This window comes from Pan troglodytes, chromosome 15 (genome assembly GCF_028858775.2).
Source record: "Pan troglodytes isolate AG18354 chromosome 15, NHGRI_mPanTro3-v2.0_pri, whole genome shotgun sequence".
NCBI classification, from domain to species: Eukaryota; Metazoa; Chordata; class Mammalia; order Primates; family Hominidae; genus Pan; species Pan troglodytes.
The window spans coordinates 50,025,351-50,044,983 of record NC_072413.2 but is presented as its reverse complement, the minus strand read 5'-3'; the positions used below and the strand labels follow the sequence as shown (position 1 = coordinate 50,044,983).

The following is a 19,633-nucleotide window of genomic DNA, read 5'->3' as shown; positions in this document are numbered from 1 at the left end:
TAGGCATTAGGTGCCCAGAGATTGGATTGTAAGGTAGCAAATGAACACATGAAAATGTGAGTTGATTTTAGAGGAACATGTAAATTAGAAAGGGAAAGATTGCTATAGTAGATTTCTCAAAGAGAGATTTAAACCTACTGGGGAGAATGGTCTTTACCTTTAAATGTCCAGGTCAGCTCTGTGTTGGGTGTAGGCATCTGATCTGTAAAAGCAACTGTTAGTGAAATAATTTCCCAGACTATGGAGTCCCATTCAGATTCTGGAACCATTTAGGAAAAAGATGTGTCTCTGGGTATATTTTTCCTAGAGACATACCAAATGAGAGTAAGAAAGGATCAGAGAAAGCAAACTGGCAGGTACCAAGTTGCTTGTTTTCTTTAGAATTTTATGATTTTCCCTCCCACCCCAGTCAAATAATAATATCAAAGGATGGTTTACTTGGTGCCAAGTACTGTTCTAAGCACCTTACATGAATTAACTCATTTAATCCCCACAATGACCTCTACCCAATGGTGGGGTGGGGGTGGGGTTACTTGTTATCCCATTTTACAGATGATGAGACTGAGGTATAGAAATGAAGTAATTTGCCTGGTCATAGTAAGTGACCTGGGTGAGCTGGGACTCAAACTCAGGCACTGGCTCCAGTACGCACACCCTTACCCCTCATGGCTCTGCTGTTCCACAGTGGCCTCATGACTGCCTCATAATTTAGACCAAACTTTGAAAGAGGCAATGTGTGTCTTTTAAACCCTTTGTGTTTGAACCCTACTTCATCCACACACAGCAGTACTGTTCATTCTACCTGAATAGGAGGGAAAAAAAGAAAAACAAAAAAGAAACACCCAAAAGTTTTTTCTTTCCCCTCTTGGTACACAGCAGTATCTTCCTAAGAACTGCTCAGTTTTTCCAGAGGGAACTATCATCTAGTTGGAATTCATGTGAAACAGCGCAGCTGTCCACACCTGATGTGGGTGTGGTGCGACTTCCCAGGGCGAGGATGCAGAACTGGGGTGTCTTTCCCAGTGAGTAATTGGAGCCTCTGTCCCTCGGTGACTTCTCAACCAGCAGTGCCACCCCCCACCAATTGTTTGAGCTTTAAGCTTTAAGTGTGAGTCAGCTGTTTTTTGTTGTTGGTTGGTTGGTTGTTTGGTGGGGTCATAAAACACGATCCAAAAATGCTTCCTGTCCTTCCACTTCACAGGTCCTTTTGGCGAGTTGAGGAGGCTCTGGGCAGAGGGCTGTGCAGTGAAGCTGAAGGGACTGTTCCTTTAAGGAAAACCGCTCTTCCCCTTGATTAAATGAGTAAATTAGTTCCAGATCCTCTGTTAAGAGAGTCAGGCAGTTTAAGAGGGTGAGGGTGAAATAGAAAATGTCTTAAGAAGGATACTGTGTTCTTTACTTACTATAATAGGAGAAAAGCTTACAAGTCATAGAGAATGAGTTGTGAAATGGTTTTAGAAATGTATTTTAAAAATGTTTTGGGAAGCCAAGTTCAGTGAATGGGGCCCTGTGCTCAGAAGAGCTCCATGCTTGGTTTAATGCTTTGCTTTGAACCGTGGGCTCCACATTTTCATTTTGCACTGGGGATTGCAAATTATGGAACTAATCCTGTCAGTGACATACATTTTAAATCAGTATTGAGTAATTAGGGACACTTTCTTCTCAATTTTAGGTAGGATAATATATCCTGTCCAAGTTTGCAAGTCAACTTTTGAGCTGAGTTTTTGTTTTTTGTTTTTTGTTTTTTTTTTTTAATGCCTAGCAGGGTGGTAAGCTCTTGATGTCCATGTGAACACACTAATCTTTGCTGGAATGTGCCATGGTGAAATTTTGATGCTGGAAAGTACTGAATAAGAAGGCTAAGCATTAGTATTTATAAATCAAAACATGTTGACAATTACTTCCTGCTTTGGTGGGGTATGCCAGGCATTTTGTACAGAATCTTCCTAAAATGGAGAAATAATGATGGGGGATGATCACGTTCTTGTCTTACATTGGGTCCTAATGGATGAGGACATGACCTTGTCCTTAGTTATAACCTATTGAGGACTGACTCAGGAACCTGGTCTAGGCTCAAGTTAACTCGGCAACCACAACCCCAGTGCGGTGCCTCTTTCCTGTCAGCCAAGAGATCCAGAGGAACGGACCTCCAAGGATGTCTGCATGCTTCAGGGAGCTAGGCTTATGCTGACATAGTTCATCAGGTTTAAAAAGTGCTGGAATTATCTATTGGTCCTTTGTTTTGGCAAAGATTCTGTTACTCCAGCCAACAACATTGTGGTGAACTGAGGATAAACCCATAGCCCTCCTTATTTTCAGCCAATAATACGGGAATCAATAATACGGGAATATTCCACTACAAGAATGCACTGTGGTGTTTCTTATAAAGTGGGATGGAAAGAGTTTACCAGAAAACAAGGCTGTCTCAGCCAAGGCATCCCAGCTCACAGCAGGCTATGAGAGGGCACTGGAAGAGCCATAACGTGGGCAGTAGGGCAGGCACGGGGGAGAATGCCAGACACCCTGAAGGACTTGGGAGTGAGTCCAGTCTATGAGGTCAGCTGCAGCAGTCAGCACTTGGGATCTAGATTAGGAGTCACTCTGGGCAAGTCTCTCCCCATAGCAGTGGGGTTGTGGTTGCCAAGTTAACTTGAGAGTATAGACCAGGTTCCTGAGTCAGCATCTGTTACAATGGAGAACAGGGTCATGTCCTCACTGAAGGCTCAGTATAAGACAAGAACCTGATTCTCTCCTGTTGTTATTTCTCCATTTTAATAGAAGATTCTGTACAAAGTGGGGTGGGAGACACGGGTCAGAAAGAGTGAAATGATAGAGAATCCAGGAGGAGGTGGTAAAATGGGTGGTACTGCCAGTGTCTGCCTACAGATGCCATGATGCTGGTGTCTGTGAGTAGTGAGAACTGGTGAGCAGGATGGGACTCAGAGGATGCTAAGCTGGCTATCAAGACAGGGCCTCAGGCACAGAAGTATGAGGCAGAAGCCTGAGTTATTACAACTTAGATGGATCTCCCTTTGTAGCAGAGATGGCTCAATGTAGAATCTGACAGGCTTAGCTGGGGCTCTGGAAATCTTTTGAGTCTAAGATTAGAGTTAATTCTAGGGACTGAGGTTGAGCTAGAACCTCAAATAATGATGAACAGTGGCCCCACTGAGAAGGCAGAAGGAGTGCAGTCAGTAGAGACTGGGTAGACCTGCCAATGGGGAATTGCCTTTCAAATATGTTCTGTTGGGTTTTCTTAATTTTCTTTAGCAGGATTGGCAGATGTACATATTCCTATTTCCATTTTACATGGCAGACTCAGAAGTGCACAGAAGTGCCAGAGTTGATAGATTCATTCTACCTGAGCATCTGACACTCCTTCCAATACCTCTGTGCCATTGGCTTAGACTAGATAACTTCATGAAGTTCCTTCAGTGAGGGTTGCAGCAAAGCGGTGGAAAGCATGAGCTATGGAACCAGACTGCTAGACTTTTATTCCAGCTCCATCCACCTCTTCTGACTGTGTAACCCTGGGCAGGTTATTTGGCCTCTCTGTGATGCAGCAGAAGTGGAGATAGTATTTTCCTCACCATGTAGTTAGAAGGATGTAATCAGGCATCCTCCTATCTGTTTAGAACAGTGCCTCACACATAAATGCTCAATGAGCATTGACTATTATGTAGAAATAAATATATATATTTTAAGACATGGTCCTGTTCTGTCACCTAGGCTGGAGTGCAGTGGCACAATCATGGCTCACTGCAAGCTTAAGCTCCTGGGCTCAAGTCATCCTCCCGCCTCACCCTCTGGAGTAGCTGGGACTACAAGCATGGGCCACCATGCTCGGCTAATTTTCTTTCTTTTCTTTTCCTTTTCTTTCTTTTCTTTTTCTTCCTTTCTTTCTCTTTTTCTTTCTTTCTCTTTCTTTCTTTCCCTTCCTTCCTTCCTTTCTTTCTTTCTTTCTTTCTTTCTCTCTCTCTTTCCCTCCCTCCCTTTCTTTCTTTCTTTCTTTCTTTCTTTCTTTCTTTCTTTCTTTCTTCTCGAGATAAGGTCTTGGCATATTGCCCAGGCTGGTCTTGAACTCCTGGCCTCAAACTATCCTCCTACCTCAGCCTCCCAAAGTGCTGGGATTACAGGCATCAGCCACCATGCTCAGCCAAAATAGATTTCTCTAGGGAAGATTTCAGTTGTTAAGTAATCGCTACCTAGTGAGTAGATGGATCCTTGGTAAGGCTACTCCTGAAGAGTAAATACTGGGAAAGTCATTCCTGTTTAGTCTTAGAAATCTTTAAAAAGCAAGATTTTTAAAATTAATTGGATTTACCTATAAAAATTGGGAATTTTAGTAAGAGATCAACAGATTTAGAACCAGGAAGTTGGAGTCTGAGTCTTTGCTGTGCCACTTCCTGACTTTGTGAGCTTGGGCAATTTTTCCCATGTCTCACTCGATTTCCTTATCTGTGAAAATTACACATAATGGGGACAACAACTCACCACATAGAATTATCCCAAGAATCACAGGAAATAATAGAGCAAAAGCACTTTTAAACAGATGTTTTGGGCGTTTTTATTCCCTGGATGCAAACCTACTGAAAGCAAGTAAAGGTACTAGTTGTCTATAGGGTAGGCAATAGGAAGCCATGCTGGAGTTTAAAACTGAAGTGCAGAAAATCCACCCTAGCTTCAGATATGGATAATTTAGTAAGGTCTTCAGGTGTGTCACAAAACACAGACATGCAGTCAGTTCCGAGGACTCCTCTATCTCCATCTGTGACATTTGCTTACCAATAGCCAGATTGTGCTTTTATTTCCCCTCTACTCATGCAGAGGATTCAGACCCCACTCCGGTGAATCCTTGCTATGATGGGAGCCACATGTGTGACACAACAGCACGGTGCCATCCAGGGACAGGTGTAGATTACACCTGTGAGTGCGCATCTGGGTACCAGGGAGATGGACGGAACTGTGTGGGTAAGAGCCATGTTCTCATGTCTCCTTCTTGTAGCCCTTGTTTTTCCTCTGCCCTCCCCAGCCTTATGTCTGTAGAAGACAAGTATCTGTCACCTTTACAACCTCCATTGTCAATGATTTTAGTAGCTGTTAATCTGAATATAGTTATTTAAAAATTAAAGCATAGCTGTTTAGGTTTGAAGAGATGGTTTGGAGTGGAGTGGATTTTGCACCGGGGCTGTGAAAAGAAAACATCTGTTGCAGTTCTGGATGTTTTAAGTTTTATAATTTTGAGCTTGTAATAAGTAGTTCTTAGACTTACCAAAAAGCACATTTTCTGATTTTCTTTAAATTTTAGACAGAGATTGTGTGTCTTATATCCCCAAAAGGCAACGGTAGAAATTTCTTGATATTAAAAAAAATTGTTGGTTTTCTTCCAAGTATCCATTCTTTTTAAAACAGTTAAAGAATTCTTAGAATATTCACTTAAAAATTTATCTTCCTGTGGTGTTTACTTGAATGGCATGAAATTTTTACTATTTCTGATTATCTGCAACATGCATTCATATCTGATTTTTAAAAATTCTACATTTGCCAACCATTTGTCCCATTGAAGCATCATACTGGTGAGAAAACATTGAGTTTTTAGACCCTCCACTTCTGGGACCCTTGAATTAAGCAGAATTTTTCTCTTCTCATTTCTTCTTAGATGAAAATGAATGTGCAACTGGCTTTCATCGCTGTGGCCCCAACTCTGTATGTATCAACTTGCCTGGAAGCTACAGGTGTGAGTGCCGGAGTGGTTATGAGTTTGCAGATGACCGGCATACTTGCATCTGTGAGTTCCAAAATCATCTTCCTGTGTGGCCAAAATGGTGCTCTTTAATCTTGCTCTTTAATCTATCAGTGTTTTGACTTCTGCTATTCAGAGGCTCTGCTATATGGTTTTCTTAAGAAGATAGTTTACATCAAAATAACCCAAAGCTGGCTGGATGTGGTGGCTCACGCCTGTAATCAGCGCTTTGGAAGGCTGAGGCAGGTGGATCGCTTGAGTTCAGAAGTTCGAGACCAGCCTGGGCAACATAGCAAAACCCCGTCTCTACAAACAATACAAAACATCAGCCAGGTGTGGTGGCACACGCCTGTAGTCCCAGCTACTCAGGAGGCTGAGATAGGAGGATTGCTTGAGCGCAGGAGGCAGAGGTTGCAGTGAACTGACAGCATGCTAGTGCATTCCAGCCTAGGTAATAGAGTGAGACTCTGTCTCAAAAAAACAAACAAAAAAAACAGCAAAATCTCTCAAAGCTATGGCTCAGTTTCAGCCCTGTTTATTTTCACTGTTTTTCCCTAAATAGATATTTTTGGTGTTGAGTTATTGAAGGATGCCCACCTCAGTTGGGATTTCTGGCCCAGTCATGTAACAAGATGACGAACTTCACTAGTAAACACCTCCAGCTCTTTAGATAGAGCCTAAAGTATTTTTCAAATTAGAAGAGATGGATTTATAATTCACTGATGCATGTCCTACTTGACTGGCTAAAGAGCTCCTTCTGTAACAAATTACCTCTTCTATATTTCCAGAAAATACTACAGACCTAAAAATGGATCAAAAGAACTATCCCAATTCATCCCATTGATAAAGATGGATGAGAGTAAAGAAAATGCACTCTTTAGCCAGGCATGGTGGCTCACGCCTGTAATCCCAGCTACTCAGGAGGCTGAGGCAGGAGAATCACTTGAACCAGGGAGTTGGAGGTTGCAGTGAGCCGAGATCACGCCACTGTACTCCAGCCTGGCGACAGAGTGAGACTCCATCTCAAAAAAAAAAAAGAAAGAAAATGCACTCTTTAATTCAGTGGGATGAGGGTAAAAGTGATAGGAGAAACTGCATGTGTGTGTGTGTGTGTGTGTGTGTGTGTGTAGCAATTGCTCTGGAGTGTTATAAACTTTAATTGAGGACTGCTTAGGTGATGGGTTTTTGTGCTTAGTATTTTAACAGCAAATTCATACCAGTACTTGAACTTTAATAGCATACAAACCATCTAGGAATCTTGTTAAAATCCAGATTCTGAATCACTGGACCTTGGGTAGGGTCTGAGAACCTGCATTCCCTGGTCTGTTGCTGTTGGTCTGTGGATCATGCCATGAGGAGCGAGGCTCATCCTTTGCAGGCCTAAACTCTGGATGCCCTTGTCTTCTTCTCTTTTCAGTGATCACCCCACCTGCCAACCCCTGTGAGGATGGCAGTCATACCTGTGCTGCTGCTGGGCAGGCCCGGTGTGTTCACCATGGAGGCAGCACGTTCAGCTGTGCCTGCCTGCCTGGTTATGCCGGCGATGGGCACCAGTGCACTGGTGAGTAACTGCAGGTCAGCCTCAATGACTGAAAAGTTGCTTTGGATGCACATCCCCACATAGATGGAGCTCTCCCAGAAAAGACAAAGGACTTCCTTTGACTCTAACAGCCTTGTGGCTGCCAAAATAGTGAGAAAAAAGCGTCCTTTGAGTTAGAAAGGGGAGCCAAGGGTGATTTCCTCTGGACTAGATGGGCGAGCATATATGGCTTCCTTGCCGGAGACGTTCCTGTAGCACTCGGGAGCTTCTAATCTTGGTTCCTTGGAGCCAGCGCAGGCTGGAGGAATTTAGGGAAAGTTGCATACCTTCCTGTTAGGCGGTCTCCACCTTAATTCAACACTTATGGTTGTGCTCTTCTGCTTTAAGTGATATTTTAAGCAATCTCTAAACACATATATAATTTCTAATTTTTCTCCTCTTTCAAAAGAGAGAACTCCACATATATAAAAAGACACATATCAAAACTTTTCTCCCAGAAATCTATCTTTAAGACTTAATGCAGTATTTTATAAAAGCACCAAACCATTTGCAAGGCTAGCCATTGGAATTTAACTTAGAAAGAATGTGTGAGGTTGTTATTTAAAGGCTAGACATAACTCTCTGAGTATAAATGTCCATGAAACTAGGATTAGGAGTACTTTAAAATAGAAATCATTAAATAAATCTTAAATCACAAAAGGTTTTCCAAACATACCCTGTGGTATGTGATCAGATTGAAACTCAGTTTCACGTGAGTCACACACACACACAGTTAGGGTAAAACGACACACTGGGGATGAGAGAATGGTGGGAAATGTGTTTAGAATGGGAAAGGGCCTGCTGGGGAACATGAACCTTAAAAGGCAGACTTTCCCCTGCTCCTGGTGTTGCTGTGTGCATCTGCCTCCATCCGCCCAGGCCCACCGAGCTGATGTGCTAAGAACAGCTTTGCAATTCCTGGGAGCTTTATACCAGATCCGAATAGCACGGGCCTCCCTCCTCCTCACCAGATGTTTGATTCTCATCCTTCTCCCATTCCTTTTTCCCTTTGGTTTCAGCAGGATGGGCTGAGTGGACAGCAGGCTGAGGCCATGTGTTACTGACAGAACAAAGGTCACTGTGACAGCAGCTCAGCCCTCCACTTCTCTCTGGATGGGGCAAGTGCACATGGTGGTTTCTGAGCCTCATTCTTACTCTTTCCACTTGTGCTGTACAGAAGCTCTGCTGCATGGTTTTCTTGAACAATTTATGCTGAACTAACCCAAAGCCGTGGCTCAGTTCAGCCCTTTTATTTTTTTCTTTCACTAAATAGATATTTTTGGTGGTGGTATTGAGAGTTGAAGCTATGGCTTGAATATTCGTCTTCTTCAAAACTCATGTTGAAACTTACATTCCACTGTGGCAGTATTGAGAGGTAGGGCCTTTAAAAGGTGATTGGATCATGAGAGCTCTGCCCCTATCAATGGATTAATGGGTTATCTTGGGAATGGAACTAGAGGCTTGATAAGAAGGGAGACCTGCCTAAAATAACATGTTAGCACACTCAGCCCCCTCACCATGTGATGTCCTGCACCACCTCAGGCCTCTACTGAGAGTCCCAACCAGCAGGAAGGCCATCACCAGATTTCAACCCTTGACCTTAGACTTCTCAGCCTTTAGAACTATAAGAAATAAATTCCTTTCCTTTAGAAATTACTCAGTTTCAGATATTCTATTATAAACAACAGGAAATTGACTAATACAGACGGTAACCCTCAGTTGGGATTCCTGTGTGTCTTGGTATTAGGCCCAGTAATGTAAGAAGACTATGGACCTCTTGAATAAACACCCCTAGCTCTAGATAAAGAGTATTTCCCAATTAGAATGAGGTAGATTTGTAATTCACAGATGTTTGTCCCACTTAACCAGCCAGGAGCTCCATCTGTCATAGATATACTGGTGAGAAAACATTGAGTATATCTATAATAGATACACTCTTTACAGATACCCTCTACAGGTATGGAGTTCAGGGTGAGGTGCCAAAGCCTGACAGTGGGAATGATGCTTTTCCTTCTTGTGGAACACATCGTTTGTTTGGTTTAACCCTAGTACCAGCTCTAAGAAATGTGAATCCACTGAGAAAAATCTTGTCTGTAGAATTTATTTAAACATCTGGCTGCTCAGATCAGCAGAGATGGTGCTTTAAAAATATTTAGTTCCTTAGCTCTCTTGTTTAAAGCAAAGAAGTTGAAATTAATTTCAGCCTAGATATGATGAGTGTTAATCGGAATATTAACTTAGATTAGATGCTGCATGCTTTGATCACTTCTACAATGATTCTGTCCCTCCTTTTTTCTTCTACTTGTCCTGCAAGACTTTGATTACCTTCTGGGGTCATGTTAGGGCTCTGAAATTGACTACTTTTCCATATTGGGAATTTAAGTATTGTCATTTTTTAATTTGCCCTATTTTTGTCATTTTCAATTGTCCCTATTTTATTTCTGGTTCTCTGCTTTTAGGATTCTTTCCAAAGCCTACAAACTAAAAATATGCCAAACTCATCAGGTGCTTCCCCCAGTGTATTGGTTATCTATTGCTGTATAATAAATTACCCTAAAATGTAGCAGCTTCAAGCAATAGACATTTAATATCAGTGGTCCAGGGACCTGGGAATGGCTCAGCTGGGTCCTGTGCTTTAGGATCTCTCACAAGGCCACAGTCAAAGTGTCTGGTGGGTCAGTGGTCTCATCTGAAGGCTTAACTGGGGAAAGATCCACTCATGGTTATGGGCAGGATTCGGTTCTTTGAGGACCATTGGATTGAAAGCCTTGGTTCCTTGCTGGTTGTTGGCTGCCTTCAGTTTCTTGCCACTTGGGCCTCTCTAACACTACAGCTTACTTTATTAATGCCAGAGAAAGTCTGCTAGCAATATGGAAGTCATAATCACAAAAATGACATCCCTTCAATGTTGCTTTATTAATTAAAAGCAAGTTACTGAAAGGGTGTGGATTACACAAGACCATGAATACCACTAGGTAGGGACTGTTGGAGGCCATCTTAGAGGCTGCCTACCACAGCCACTTACCATGTAGTTGTCTTCTAAACTTTCAGATTGTGGAGTAGTAGAGAATGAATGGTCATTTTCCTAAAGACCTATGCATAAATCAGGCTAGGCTAATCATGAAAGTAACTTGAAGAATAAATATAGAAATATATGTGTATGTGTGCATATTTAAAGGCATTCCATAGGGTACATGTGTCTCAGTGACCAAAGAATAGAGGCTGTATTTTGTGGGAGCTATGCATTGTTAAAGCACATGCTCTTTTACTCCATCAAACTAACAATAAGGGGGTGTGGGAGTTTTTCTCCAGCCATAGTTTGTTAAAAAAAAAACCGGCTCCCTGGAGAGGCTGCACTTGGATTTGGGTTCTCAGTCTGGTCTGAGTCACTAGCCAGGAGGCTTTTATCCAAGTAGAGTTAAATCCTCTGCAGCTTCCCTCAATCTGGAGTGATTTCAAACTTGTGTTGGTGTGAGCTGGATATTTCTCAGACATGTTTGTCCTTTTGGATTGTTGTGACTTGGCCAGGTGCAAAAGCAGATTGTCTTGAGTTGGGACCTTCCCAGGAGGAGCAAGTGTGAGTGGAGGAAGCTGGGTTACAGATGGCCCATTACCCAGAGCCATCATTACTCAGGGGCCTGAGGGAAGATACTGACATTATTCTTTCTTGGGTTTCCTGGCGTTTTTTCTTTTCTTATTTTTTTTTAATTTTTATTTATTTATTTATTTTTTTAGGCAGGGTCTTACTTTATCACCCAGGCTGGAGGGCAGTGGTGTGATTACAGCTCACTGCAGCCTCAACCTTCCAGGCTCAAGTGATCCTCCCATCTCAGCCCCCCAAGTAGCATGCCCAGCTAATTTTGGTATCTCTTGTAGAGATGGGGTTTCATCATGTTGTTCAGGCTTGTCTCAAACTCCTGAGCTCAATCGATCTACCCCCCTCAGCCTCCCAAAGTGCTGGGATTACAGGCGTCAGCCACCACACCCGGCCTAGCTTCTCTCTTCTTTGATAACGAAAGCATGATCTCCATTATGTGCCTGGCCAGGTTTCCTATTCCAAGAATGTAGGTAGATGTTGGGTATGGTATGGTAAAATCAGTGTGGTTATAGGAGGAGGCAAGGATGAAGCTTGAAAGGAAGTAGTTTATTACACTTACAGGTCTGGAGTGGGTTCACCACATGCCACACAGGGGTACAATCAGCAGGGTGCCCAATTGAACAGATTGTACAGTAGAGAGAGAGTGGGACCTGTGGGCTGAATCCTTTATTGGGATCTGGGATGGGTTTGAGGTTAATTGATGCCAAGAAATTTCACTGGGCTCAAAGGCAAGTGGGCAGTGGTGAAGGGGCGGGAGCCTGGGGGAACTCGAGGCCAGGGGTTAGGTTTATCATCCAACAGTTCCTGCTGGTTTTGCTCAGTACTGGGGCAGTGAGAAGGATGTTGAAGCACAAAAGCATGAACTCGAAGGATTTTTAACACATTTTCCAAACAGGTTCTTTACTAGCTTAATAGAGTGTAGAATTGCACTGAGATTAAGCTACCTCTCATTACCTGAGTGATAAAGGGGCTCTACGACTTCTTGAACGTTTTTGTCTGTATAGCAGTCCCTACAGACCCCTGCTAGTAATGACTAAGCATAAGCAGTGGCCTCCTTCTCCAATAAAGTTCCTCCCTTGCCAGGGGGCTGAAAGTCTTTCCATGTTTTCTCTCTTGACATCTGATGTCCTGTGCATGCCCAGGCCCCGGGACTCTAGTCTCTATCATGGTGTGAGAGGCCCTCCAAGGAGGAGTCAGGACTGCGAATTCAGGGAGTCTCAATCTTTGGGGCAGGAATTTCTCACTTGTGAGATCTTCAGTCTCTTTGGGGACTTTCTCCTCCTTGTTGGTCATTTCTAATAGTTTCTGTCTACCCAGAACTTTAGTATCTTTGATGATGCCAACAGTATCTGTGGGGAGGAAGGCTGGTCTTTCAGATTGAGTCAGAATTCTTAGGCTGAAGGTTCTAAGCACATCGTTGATTTATTTGGTAGCTCTGGGGAATCCCCTCTCTCTTTAGTTCAAAAGTAACAATAAGAAACTGCTCCATGGGCTCCAGAAATAGGCCCTGTGTCTCAGGAATTCCTGCTTCCTGTCATTGCTTGGGGTTCCTGTTACCATTAGAAGTACTTTTAGCATGCGTATTGTGAATAGCTTTAATTTCCTGCATTCGGCTGAATGTTAATTTTTACGGCTTTAGTTTTACAGCCAGTTTTACAGCCTATTCCAGGTCCAAGGTATTGGATGGTCACCAGTTTTGCCCAGCTGGGCATTTGAATTGTCCTGTTGAAGAGGCAGAGCCAAGCTCAGGGATAATTATGACAACATTGGTTGATTTCAGGGTAACTGAGGAGCCAATCTGGTTTGTTTCTACCCTTGCAGATGAATTGATATCTGCTTTCTTGCCTTTATAGGCGAAATGATGGTATCCAGGGAGGCCAACCACTCACCTGGGTGGAGACTCTATGGGTTGCATTGAGTTCAGAATTTTTGGGGGAGGACTCCTAGGAACTGATATATGCTGACTAAACTCCCAGAGGCAGAAGATAAGCAGAATACTTACCTTCTAATTATAACATAAGAGATTGCTCTCTAGGGAACAGAACACCTACGCTTAATGCCCAGTGTGTGTACTTAATGGTATTCGAGAAAGCACATTAGTTATTAGAGGATGACCCAGTGACAGTGTGGTCTGGACAAAGGGTGGTGCAGGTAACTCTAGAAGAGGTTCCATGTGGGTCATGGGAGCCTCTTGAGGCTCCCATGGTGCTCCTCCCAGGGTGAGGAGCTAGCCCTGTTCCCAACCCATTCACATCAAATTTAGGGCTTCAAATATCTGTCTTCCCATGCCGATGTGTCTCTACCATGGGCTGCACCATATTGATGCAACACATTCTAATTTTCTAGGTTTCACACTGATCACACCATCCCACATTTTTTTTTTTTCTATTCACACATTTTAAAGAAACTTGGTTATTACTATGGATGGAACTACTGCTTTGTTTTATTTTCAGCCAAGCCTTAATCGGACCTACAACCTTTGTTTATCCTCCTTTTACTCTGAAAGACTTCCTGTCTCTTAAGGTAGCTTATCTCATCCCTTGGGCGTTAGTTTTAACCATTCAATTCTCAGAGCTGCTTTTTTTCTGCTGGGGATGGGAGGGGTGGGTGACTTGCTATTGTCGGCATATGCGGATTTCATTAAATAAAAGGAATGTAAGTTGGCTTTTGTTTGAAGTGTCAGGAGTTTGTAGTTTTGAGAAATATGATGGTGAAAATTAATCCTCATGGTGCTATGTGGAGAGTGTAGGGGCCTGAATTGTTTGTACTGATATGCCTGGCAAATTTAGATTTCCATTTTGTAAGTATTATTTCAAAACCCTAGATAATATTTTTTTCTTATTTCTTCTAAAAGTGGAAAGTAAAGAAAATACCTGGTTAATGGGGGTGTGGTTCTAGATAGTAAGATTCTAATTAGTCAAGACAGAATGTGCTTCTTAGCTGAAAAATATTTGGGCCTCATCTGGCTCCTTTGCATCTACAGACGAATGTTACAGGGAGATGGTGCCAACAACGAAAGAAAAAAAAAACCATTGTTGGATATATTTGTCTTTATTGCAGCATTGCTGAAAGGAAGTTAATGACTTATAGTCTAAAGGTTAGTTCAAAGGTAATAACTTCCTTGAATTCACTGTCAATGAAACATGCTGTAAGATGTGTTTTTTTTTCTGTGAGCGACTACCCATTTGATTTCTACACTGAACATGTTTAGTGTGTTAACTCACATGTTCCTTGATTTTTTTTCTTCCTTTCTATTAAGCTTCCCTTTAGGTGTCAGCATTTTTCTGCTCATGCTCAAAGGTCTTCTGAAGCTGACACCTCACTGGATGTTGATCCACATATCCAAAGCCCATGCAGTCGCACAGATTGTGTGAGTGAAGTCATAGTGTTCTTTGCTTCTTTCTTCTGTTTCTGACCTCTGCAGATGTAGATGAATGCTCAGAAAACAGATGTCACCCTGCAGCTACCTGCTACAATACTCCTGGTTCCTTCTCCTGCCGTTGTCAACCCGGATATTATGGGGATGGATTTCAGTGCATACCTGGTAAGTTTCAGAGGGCCAGATTAGGCACATGAATCTCTTAGCTCCTTCAAGGATATTTTTCTATGACAGCCCACTCTTGATTTAGCCTGGTCTGGAGCCTTGGTGGATTTTCCAAGCTGTGGATTTTTTTCCTTGGTTACCTCCTGCTGCCTAGTTTACTGATAGTTCACTGATTCGTAACATTTCTGGAGGCCTGCAGGAGACGACCCACCCATCGTCCTACCTCATAGCAGCTCTGGTTAACTGCCTTGGTGATCTGCTTGACCTTGATGAGTGCAATTTGGATGAAGTGTTGAGATCAAGCTTATTAAGCAGAGCCTTATGCGCCGGTAGCCAGGGTTAAGCCCGTGGCGACCGTGTTAGAGGAGCTTGGCTAGCTTGGTGCAGTCTCGTGAGTGCCGTTGGCTTGCAGCTTCTCAGACTTAACCTGTGGGCCTCAGGGCATGAATGAGCTTTGGCTTGTTTTCTCCAGAGTCCCTTGGGATGTTGGGCAGATGCCACTGCTATCCCTCATTTTCCCCAGATGACAATAGGGAGGGGCTGGGCTGCTTTACACTTAGAGCCAGCTAGGGACCTATAGGATGAACTGGAAGAACTGGAGAGAAATGAGGTAAATAGTGACAAGGTATTATAAAATAAGAATCTCGGGCTCCAAAATCCCAGCACTTTTCCATGCCACGCTGTGGGCTGGTGAAGTGGATGGGTTGCAATGCCTTCTATTTCTCTTTTGTGTCTTCCTCTGCCTTGATCCTGGAAGACTCCACCTCAAGCCAGACACCCTGTGAACAACAGCAGCGCCATGCCCAGGCCCAGTATGCCTATCCTGGGGCCCGGTTCCACATCCCCCAGTGCGACGAGCAGGGCAACTTCCTGCCCCTACAGTGTCATGGCAGCACTGGTTTCTGCTGGTGCGTGGACCCTGATGGTCATGAAGTTCCTGGTACCCAGACTCCACCTGGCTCCACCCCGCCTCACTGTGGACCATCACCAGGTGAGCTTAGGCCTGGGGCTCAAGAAGCAGAATGGCACTGGTGGTAGGTAGATCATAATTCCTGCCCGGACCACGCAGGCACAGGGCCAGTCACCATCTTTCATAGCCTCTTTCCTCCTGAGAAGACTTGAATAATAGTGCGTACAAATATGCATGTTTGTGTCATAAGGACATAGAGATATGCAATACATGACACATATGATCTGTTACACATTGGCCTCTTAGACCCTTGTCCAGTACAAACTGAAAGTTGAGATTGTGTATGTAGGTCAGACTGAGAACACTACCCTAGACCTGTTAGAGCAGCTTAGGGAGATCTGACAGTTAGAAGATCTGGCCAGACTGGCGTTTTGACCAGAAGGAAAACTGCTTTCCTATGTAACTATCTTGTTTACCTCTGCCTTCTGAATGGCAGGAAACAGTATGAACGCTCTGTTAGTATCAATAGGAAAAATTAGAAAAATAACACCTGCTAGTGGAGCCAGTTAGTTTTCTCTAAACTGACAATCCCAGCCCTCTGTAACCCAGCCCAACATCTCAGAGGAGGCACAGACATCTGGTTTCTGTTAGCCCATACAATCTGAGAACATGCCTGCTACCATCTAGAGCATTCCCCAGCTGGGTGGGGCATGGTGATCAAGTGCTCACAGTCGATTCCAACAGCAGGCAGATAAGGCAACTTTCTGTTCCTTGTTGAATTATTCAGGGATAGGTAAAACTTGTTTCCTTAATCATTACAGAAGAACTTTATTTAATGAAGAGCATAGGATTGGCTTGATACCTTTTTAGCCAAAATGATTCCGACACAGCTTGCTATCCAAAGATCCATTTTTACTATTGAGAAGGGTTCCATAAATACTAGTCTTGGCTTTTAATGTGTGAAAGTAAGAAGAACTGGAGAATTACCAATAGTTTTTTTCCCTTTTAATGGTGTTAATTGTTGCCCGGGTATGGTGGCTCATGCCTGTAATCCCAGCACTTTGGGAGGCCGAGGCGGGTGGATCACGAGGTCAAGAGATTGAGACCATCCTGGCCAACATAGTGAAACCCCGTCTCTACTAAAAATACAAAAATTAGCTGGGCGTGGTGACACGCACCTGTAGACCCAGCTCCTCGGGAGGCTGAGGCAGGAGAATCACTTGAACCCAGGAGGCAGAGGTTGCAGTAGGCCAAGATCATGCCACTGCCCTCCAGCATGGCAACAGAGACTCTGTTTTTTGTTTTTGTTTTTGTTTTTTAAAAAAAGGCCAGGTCTTGGTGGTTCTCAGATAGGTAAAAATTGGTAATGGTTTGATCCATAGTCCCTCTGTTTCTATTTTTAGGAAAAGATTTTAAAGGTCCAAAAAAGGTACGAGAAATTCTATTTCCCTCATGCCTTCTCTTTGAAAATGTCTTGGTTCTAACTCCATCTGGGATTTGAAGAAATCAGATGGTTGGGAGGTGCCTTTGGGGAATGGTTCAGAATTCAATTAAATTTATTAAGACAAGCATGTGTTAAGGACAATGATTTTAAAGGGGGAACCAAGATTTTAAAGGGGGAACCAAGAGACTGAGAAGTGAATGACGAAAATAGGGTCGTGTTCTCTTGTGCGGACTTTTTCCTGCCCACACTCTCTCGGCGCTGGTTTGGCCCCAACTGCTATCTCTGACTGGTCTCATGTTTGATGGGGTCAGCTTGAGGGAGGGTAAGGACGCTCTGTGCCCACAATTTCAAAATACTTAAACCCTTGCCAACCAGAAGCACAAGAGAAAGAAATTCATGGTTGGGTTGAAAAGTAGCAAATAGTAACGAATGAAAGGGATGCCCATGTATGAGTGATTTGGGACACGCATTTCCCAGGAGTTAGGCATGTCTCTTTGTTTGGAATGCAGACACATAGCACAGGGTGGTCCCTTAAAGCAAAAATGGATCCTTGGAGTTCTGAATGTGGAGCAGGGGTGGAATTGGGAACTTCTCCAGGGAATCCTGCAGTGTTTGAGGAAGTAGCATTTCCCTCTCTGTGTTCCTTGAGACACATTTGGCTGAAGAAGTCAGAGTCTTACCTTCTCCACGGGGTCTTAAAAAGAGCTTTGTCTTCCATGGGTCATGAGCTACAGTGACAACTGAACGGCATTCGCTTCCCCCAATTCTGGTGAGTCGTGTAGTTGAGCTAGAGCTAGTTGGGTTTGAGCTCTGACAACTTCATTCGCAGTCTTTTGTGTTCCAAGAGGAATTGTAGGTGCTGGAACCTGATCATAATGCTCCCAGCTTTGTTCTTTAGAGTCATTGGAGGGTTTTGAACGGAGTGACATGAAATGCCTTTATGTTTAAAATGGGCCATTCTGGCTGCTGCTAATTGAGTTTACACTGGTTTTGGAGAGAGTGAGGGCATAGAAGGGTGGAAGCAGGAAAACCAGTGGGAAGGCTGTTGCAGAAATTGCAGGGAGAGGATGAGGCTTTTTGACCAGGGTGAGGGGGTGCAGTAGTGAGAAGTAAAGATATTCTAAGTGGATTCTGAAGGTATCCTTAAAAAGAGTATTTGACATATCAAATGTGGATGGTGAGAGAAAGGAGGGTCAAGGATAATTAGGTCTGAGCAGTGGAAAAATGGAGGTGCCATTTACTCATATGGGAAAGACCAGGGGAGCAGCTGGTTTGATGGTGAAGGCAGGGGCTCAGTTTCTATTAGTTTCTGATTTCTATTATACATCTAAATGGTGGTAGCAAGTAGGGTTATTGGCTATGTGATTCTGCAGACCATATGCTTTAAGTTGCAGGAATTAAAAAGGAAGGGGAAGCACCTCCTCTTGTTTAAGTTCCTTTGGGTAGTCCTAACATAAATGAACAAGTTATCTCAATAACCTTCTGCAGCAGAGTCTTCTCAGAACAACCTGTATTTTGGACAAAGCCTCAATGGCACTGTGGAAGCAGCCTGGGAGGAAACTGCTTTGCAACCAAAGCCAGCAGGACTTCAACCATGGAGTGAGCTGTGAGGGAGGGGACAAGAGGAGAGGATGCTGGAGAAAGAGGGGGAAAGGGCAACATGGCAGGAAGCTAGAGCCTGCAGGAAAAGATTCAGCTTTGAGATAATCCCAGGTGCAGGGTGGCTAAAGCAATTCTGGAAACTGGGCTGTGGAAGAACCATTTTTAAGCTGTTTGCCACCACCTCTGCTATGCTTTACTACTAATTCCACTCAGTTTTACCTTTACTCCATGTAGTTTTCCAGTGGGTAGACAGAGGGCACCGTGGCGCTGGGCTTTCAGTAATACTTTCTAAGACACACACTGGCCAGTCGCAAGATGGCCCTCTCCTCAGCAGCTTTGAGCTTGAAGCTTGAAGCAAGTGGGGAATGAATACAAATTGGCTTTAAGCATCACCTCGGCTACTGAGTCTCCAAGGATCACCTGCACAAGTGCTCTGTCAGCAGAGGCGCCCAAGGTACAGGCAGGATGGGCCTTGTGGGCCTCTCCTGGCCAGAAGGAGATCATGCCCCTTCCCAGGCTGAGTGAGCTGCACTGCTGATCTTACCTCCTCTTGTTCTTTCTTGATGTGGCTGGGCCTTGATGACAGACCCTCCTGGCAAGAAAGAAGCATCAGATGATCTATTTCTGATTCCCATGGTGGAGAGGTACTTAGAACACATTTGCTTCCCAAGTTTGGTGTCCACGGGCTTGGCTGAGACCTGGACAGTAGGAGAAGGAAGGCCAGGAGGCCAGGCATGGGGTCTCGAGCTACATTTTGCATTCTGTCCTTGACTCACAATCAAAGGTTTTTCTTCTTCCCTCTTCCCCATCTGCTCAGAGCCCACCCAGAGGCCCCCGACCATCTGTGAGCGCTGGAGGGAAAACCTGCTGGAGCACTACGGTGGCACCCCCCGGGATGACCAGTACGTGCCCCAGTGCGATGACCTGGGCCACTTCATCCCCCTGCAGTGCCACGGAAAGAGCGACTTCTGCTGGTGTGTGGACAAAGATGGCAGAGAGGTGCAGGGCACCCGCTCCCAGCCAGGCACCACCCCTGCGTGTAAGCACCTGGCCGCCCCCGCTCCCCTCAGCTGTATCTAAGGCCTTTGCTAGGGATGGTGCCTGCTGTGGTGAAATGGGGGGACATGTGGGGTCACCAGGTCTAAGGAAAGAAGTCACTATGTGCTATGTTGATTTATAATCTGGTCCACACAAGATCCCAATTTGCGTTTGG

The 19,633-nt window shown here is 44.1% G+C and overlaps 1 protein-coding gene across 4 annotated transcripts in view; it reads left to right on the top strand.

Moving 5' to 3' along the window:
• NID2 (nidogen 2) overlaps window positions 1-19,633 on the top strand; it is a 63,642-nt gene that overhangs the window by 33,895 nt on the left and 10,114 nt on the right. For 2 of the 4 annotated variants that reach the window (XM_009427813.5, XM_009427812.5), the window contains 6 exons: window positions 4,828-4,971; window positions 5,660-5,788; window positions 7,161-7,304; window positions 14,345-14,464; window positions 15,222-15,455; window positions 19,238-19,459. In XM_009427813.5, coding sequence (XP_009426088.3) covers window positions 4,828-4,971; window positions 5,660-5,788; window positions 7,161-7,304; window positions 14,345-14,464; window positions 15,222-15,455; window positions 19,238-19,459 — 993 coding nt within the window. The remainder of the gene's footprint in view (window positions 1-4,827; window positions 4,972-5,659; window positions 5,789-7,160; window positions 7,305-14,344; window positions 14,465-15,221; window positions 15,456-19,237; window positions 19,460-19,633) is intronic. The other 2 variants (XM_016926087.4, XM_016926086.4) reach the window with 1 other exon arrangement.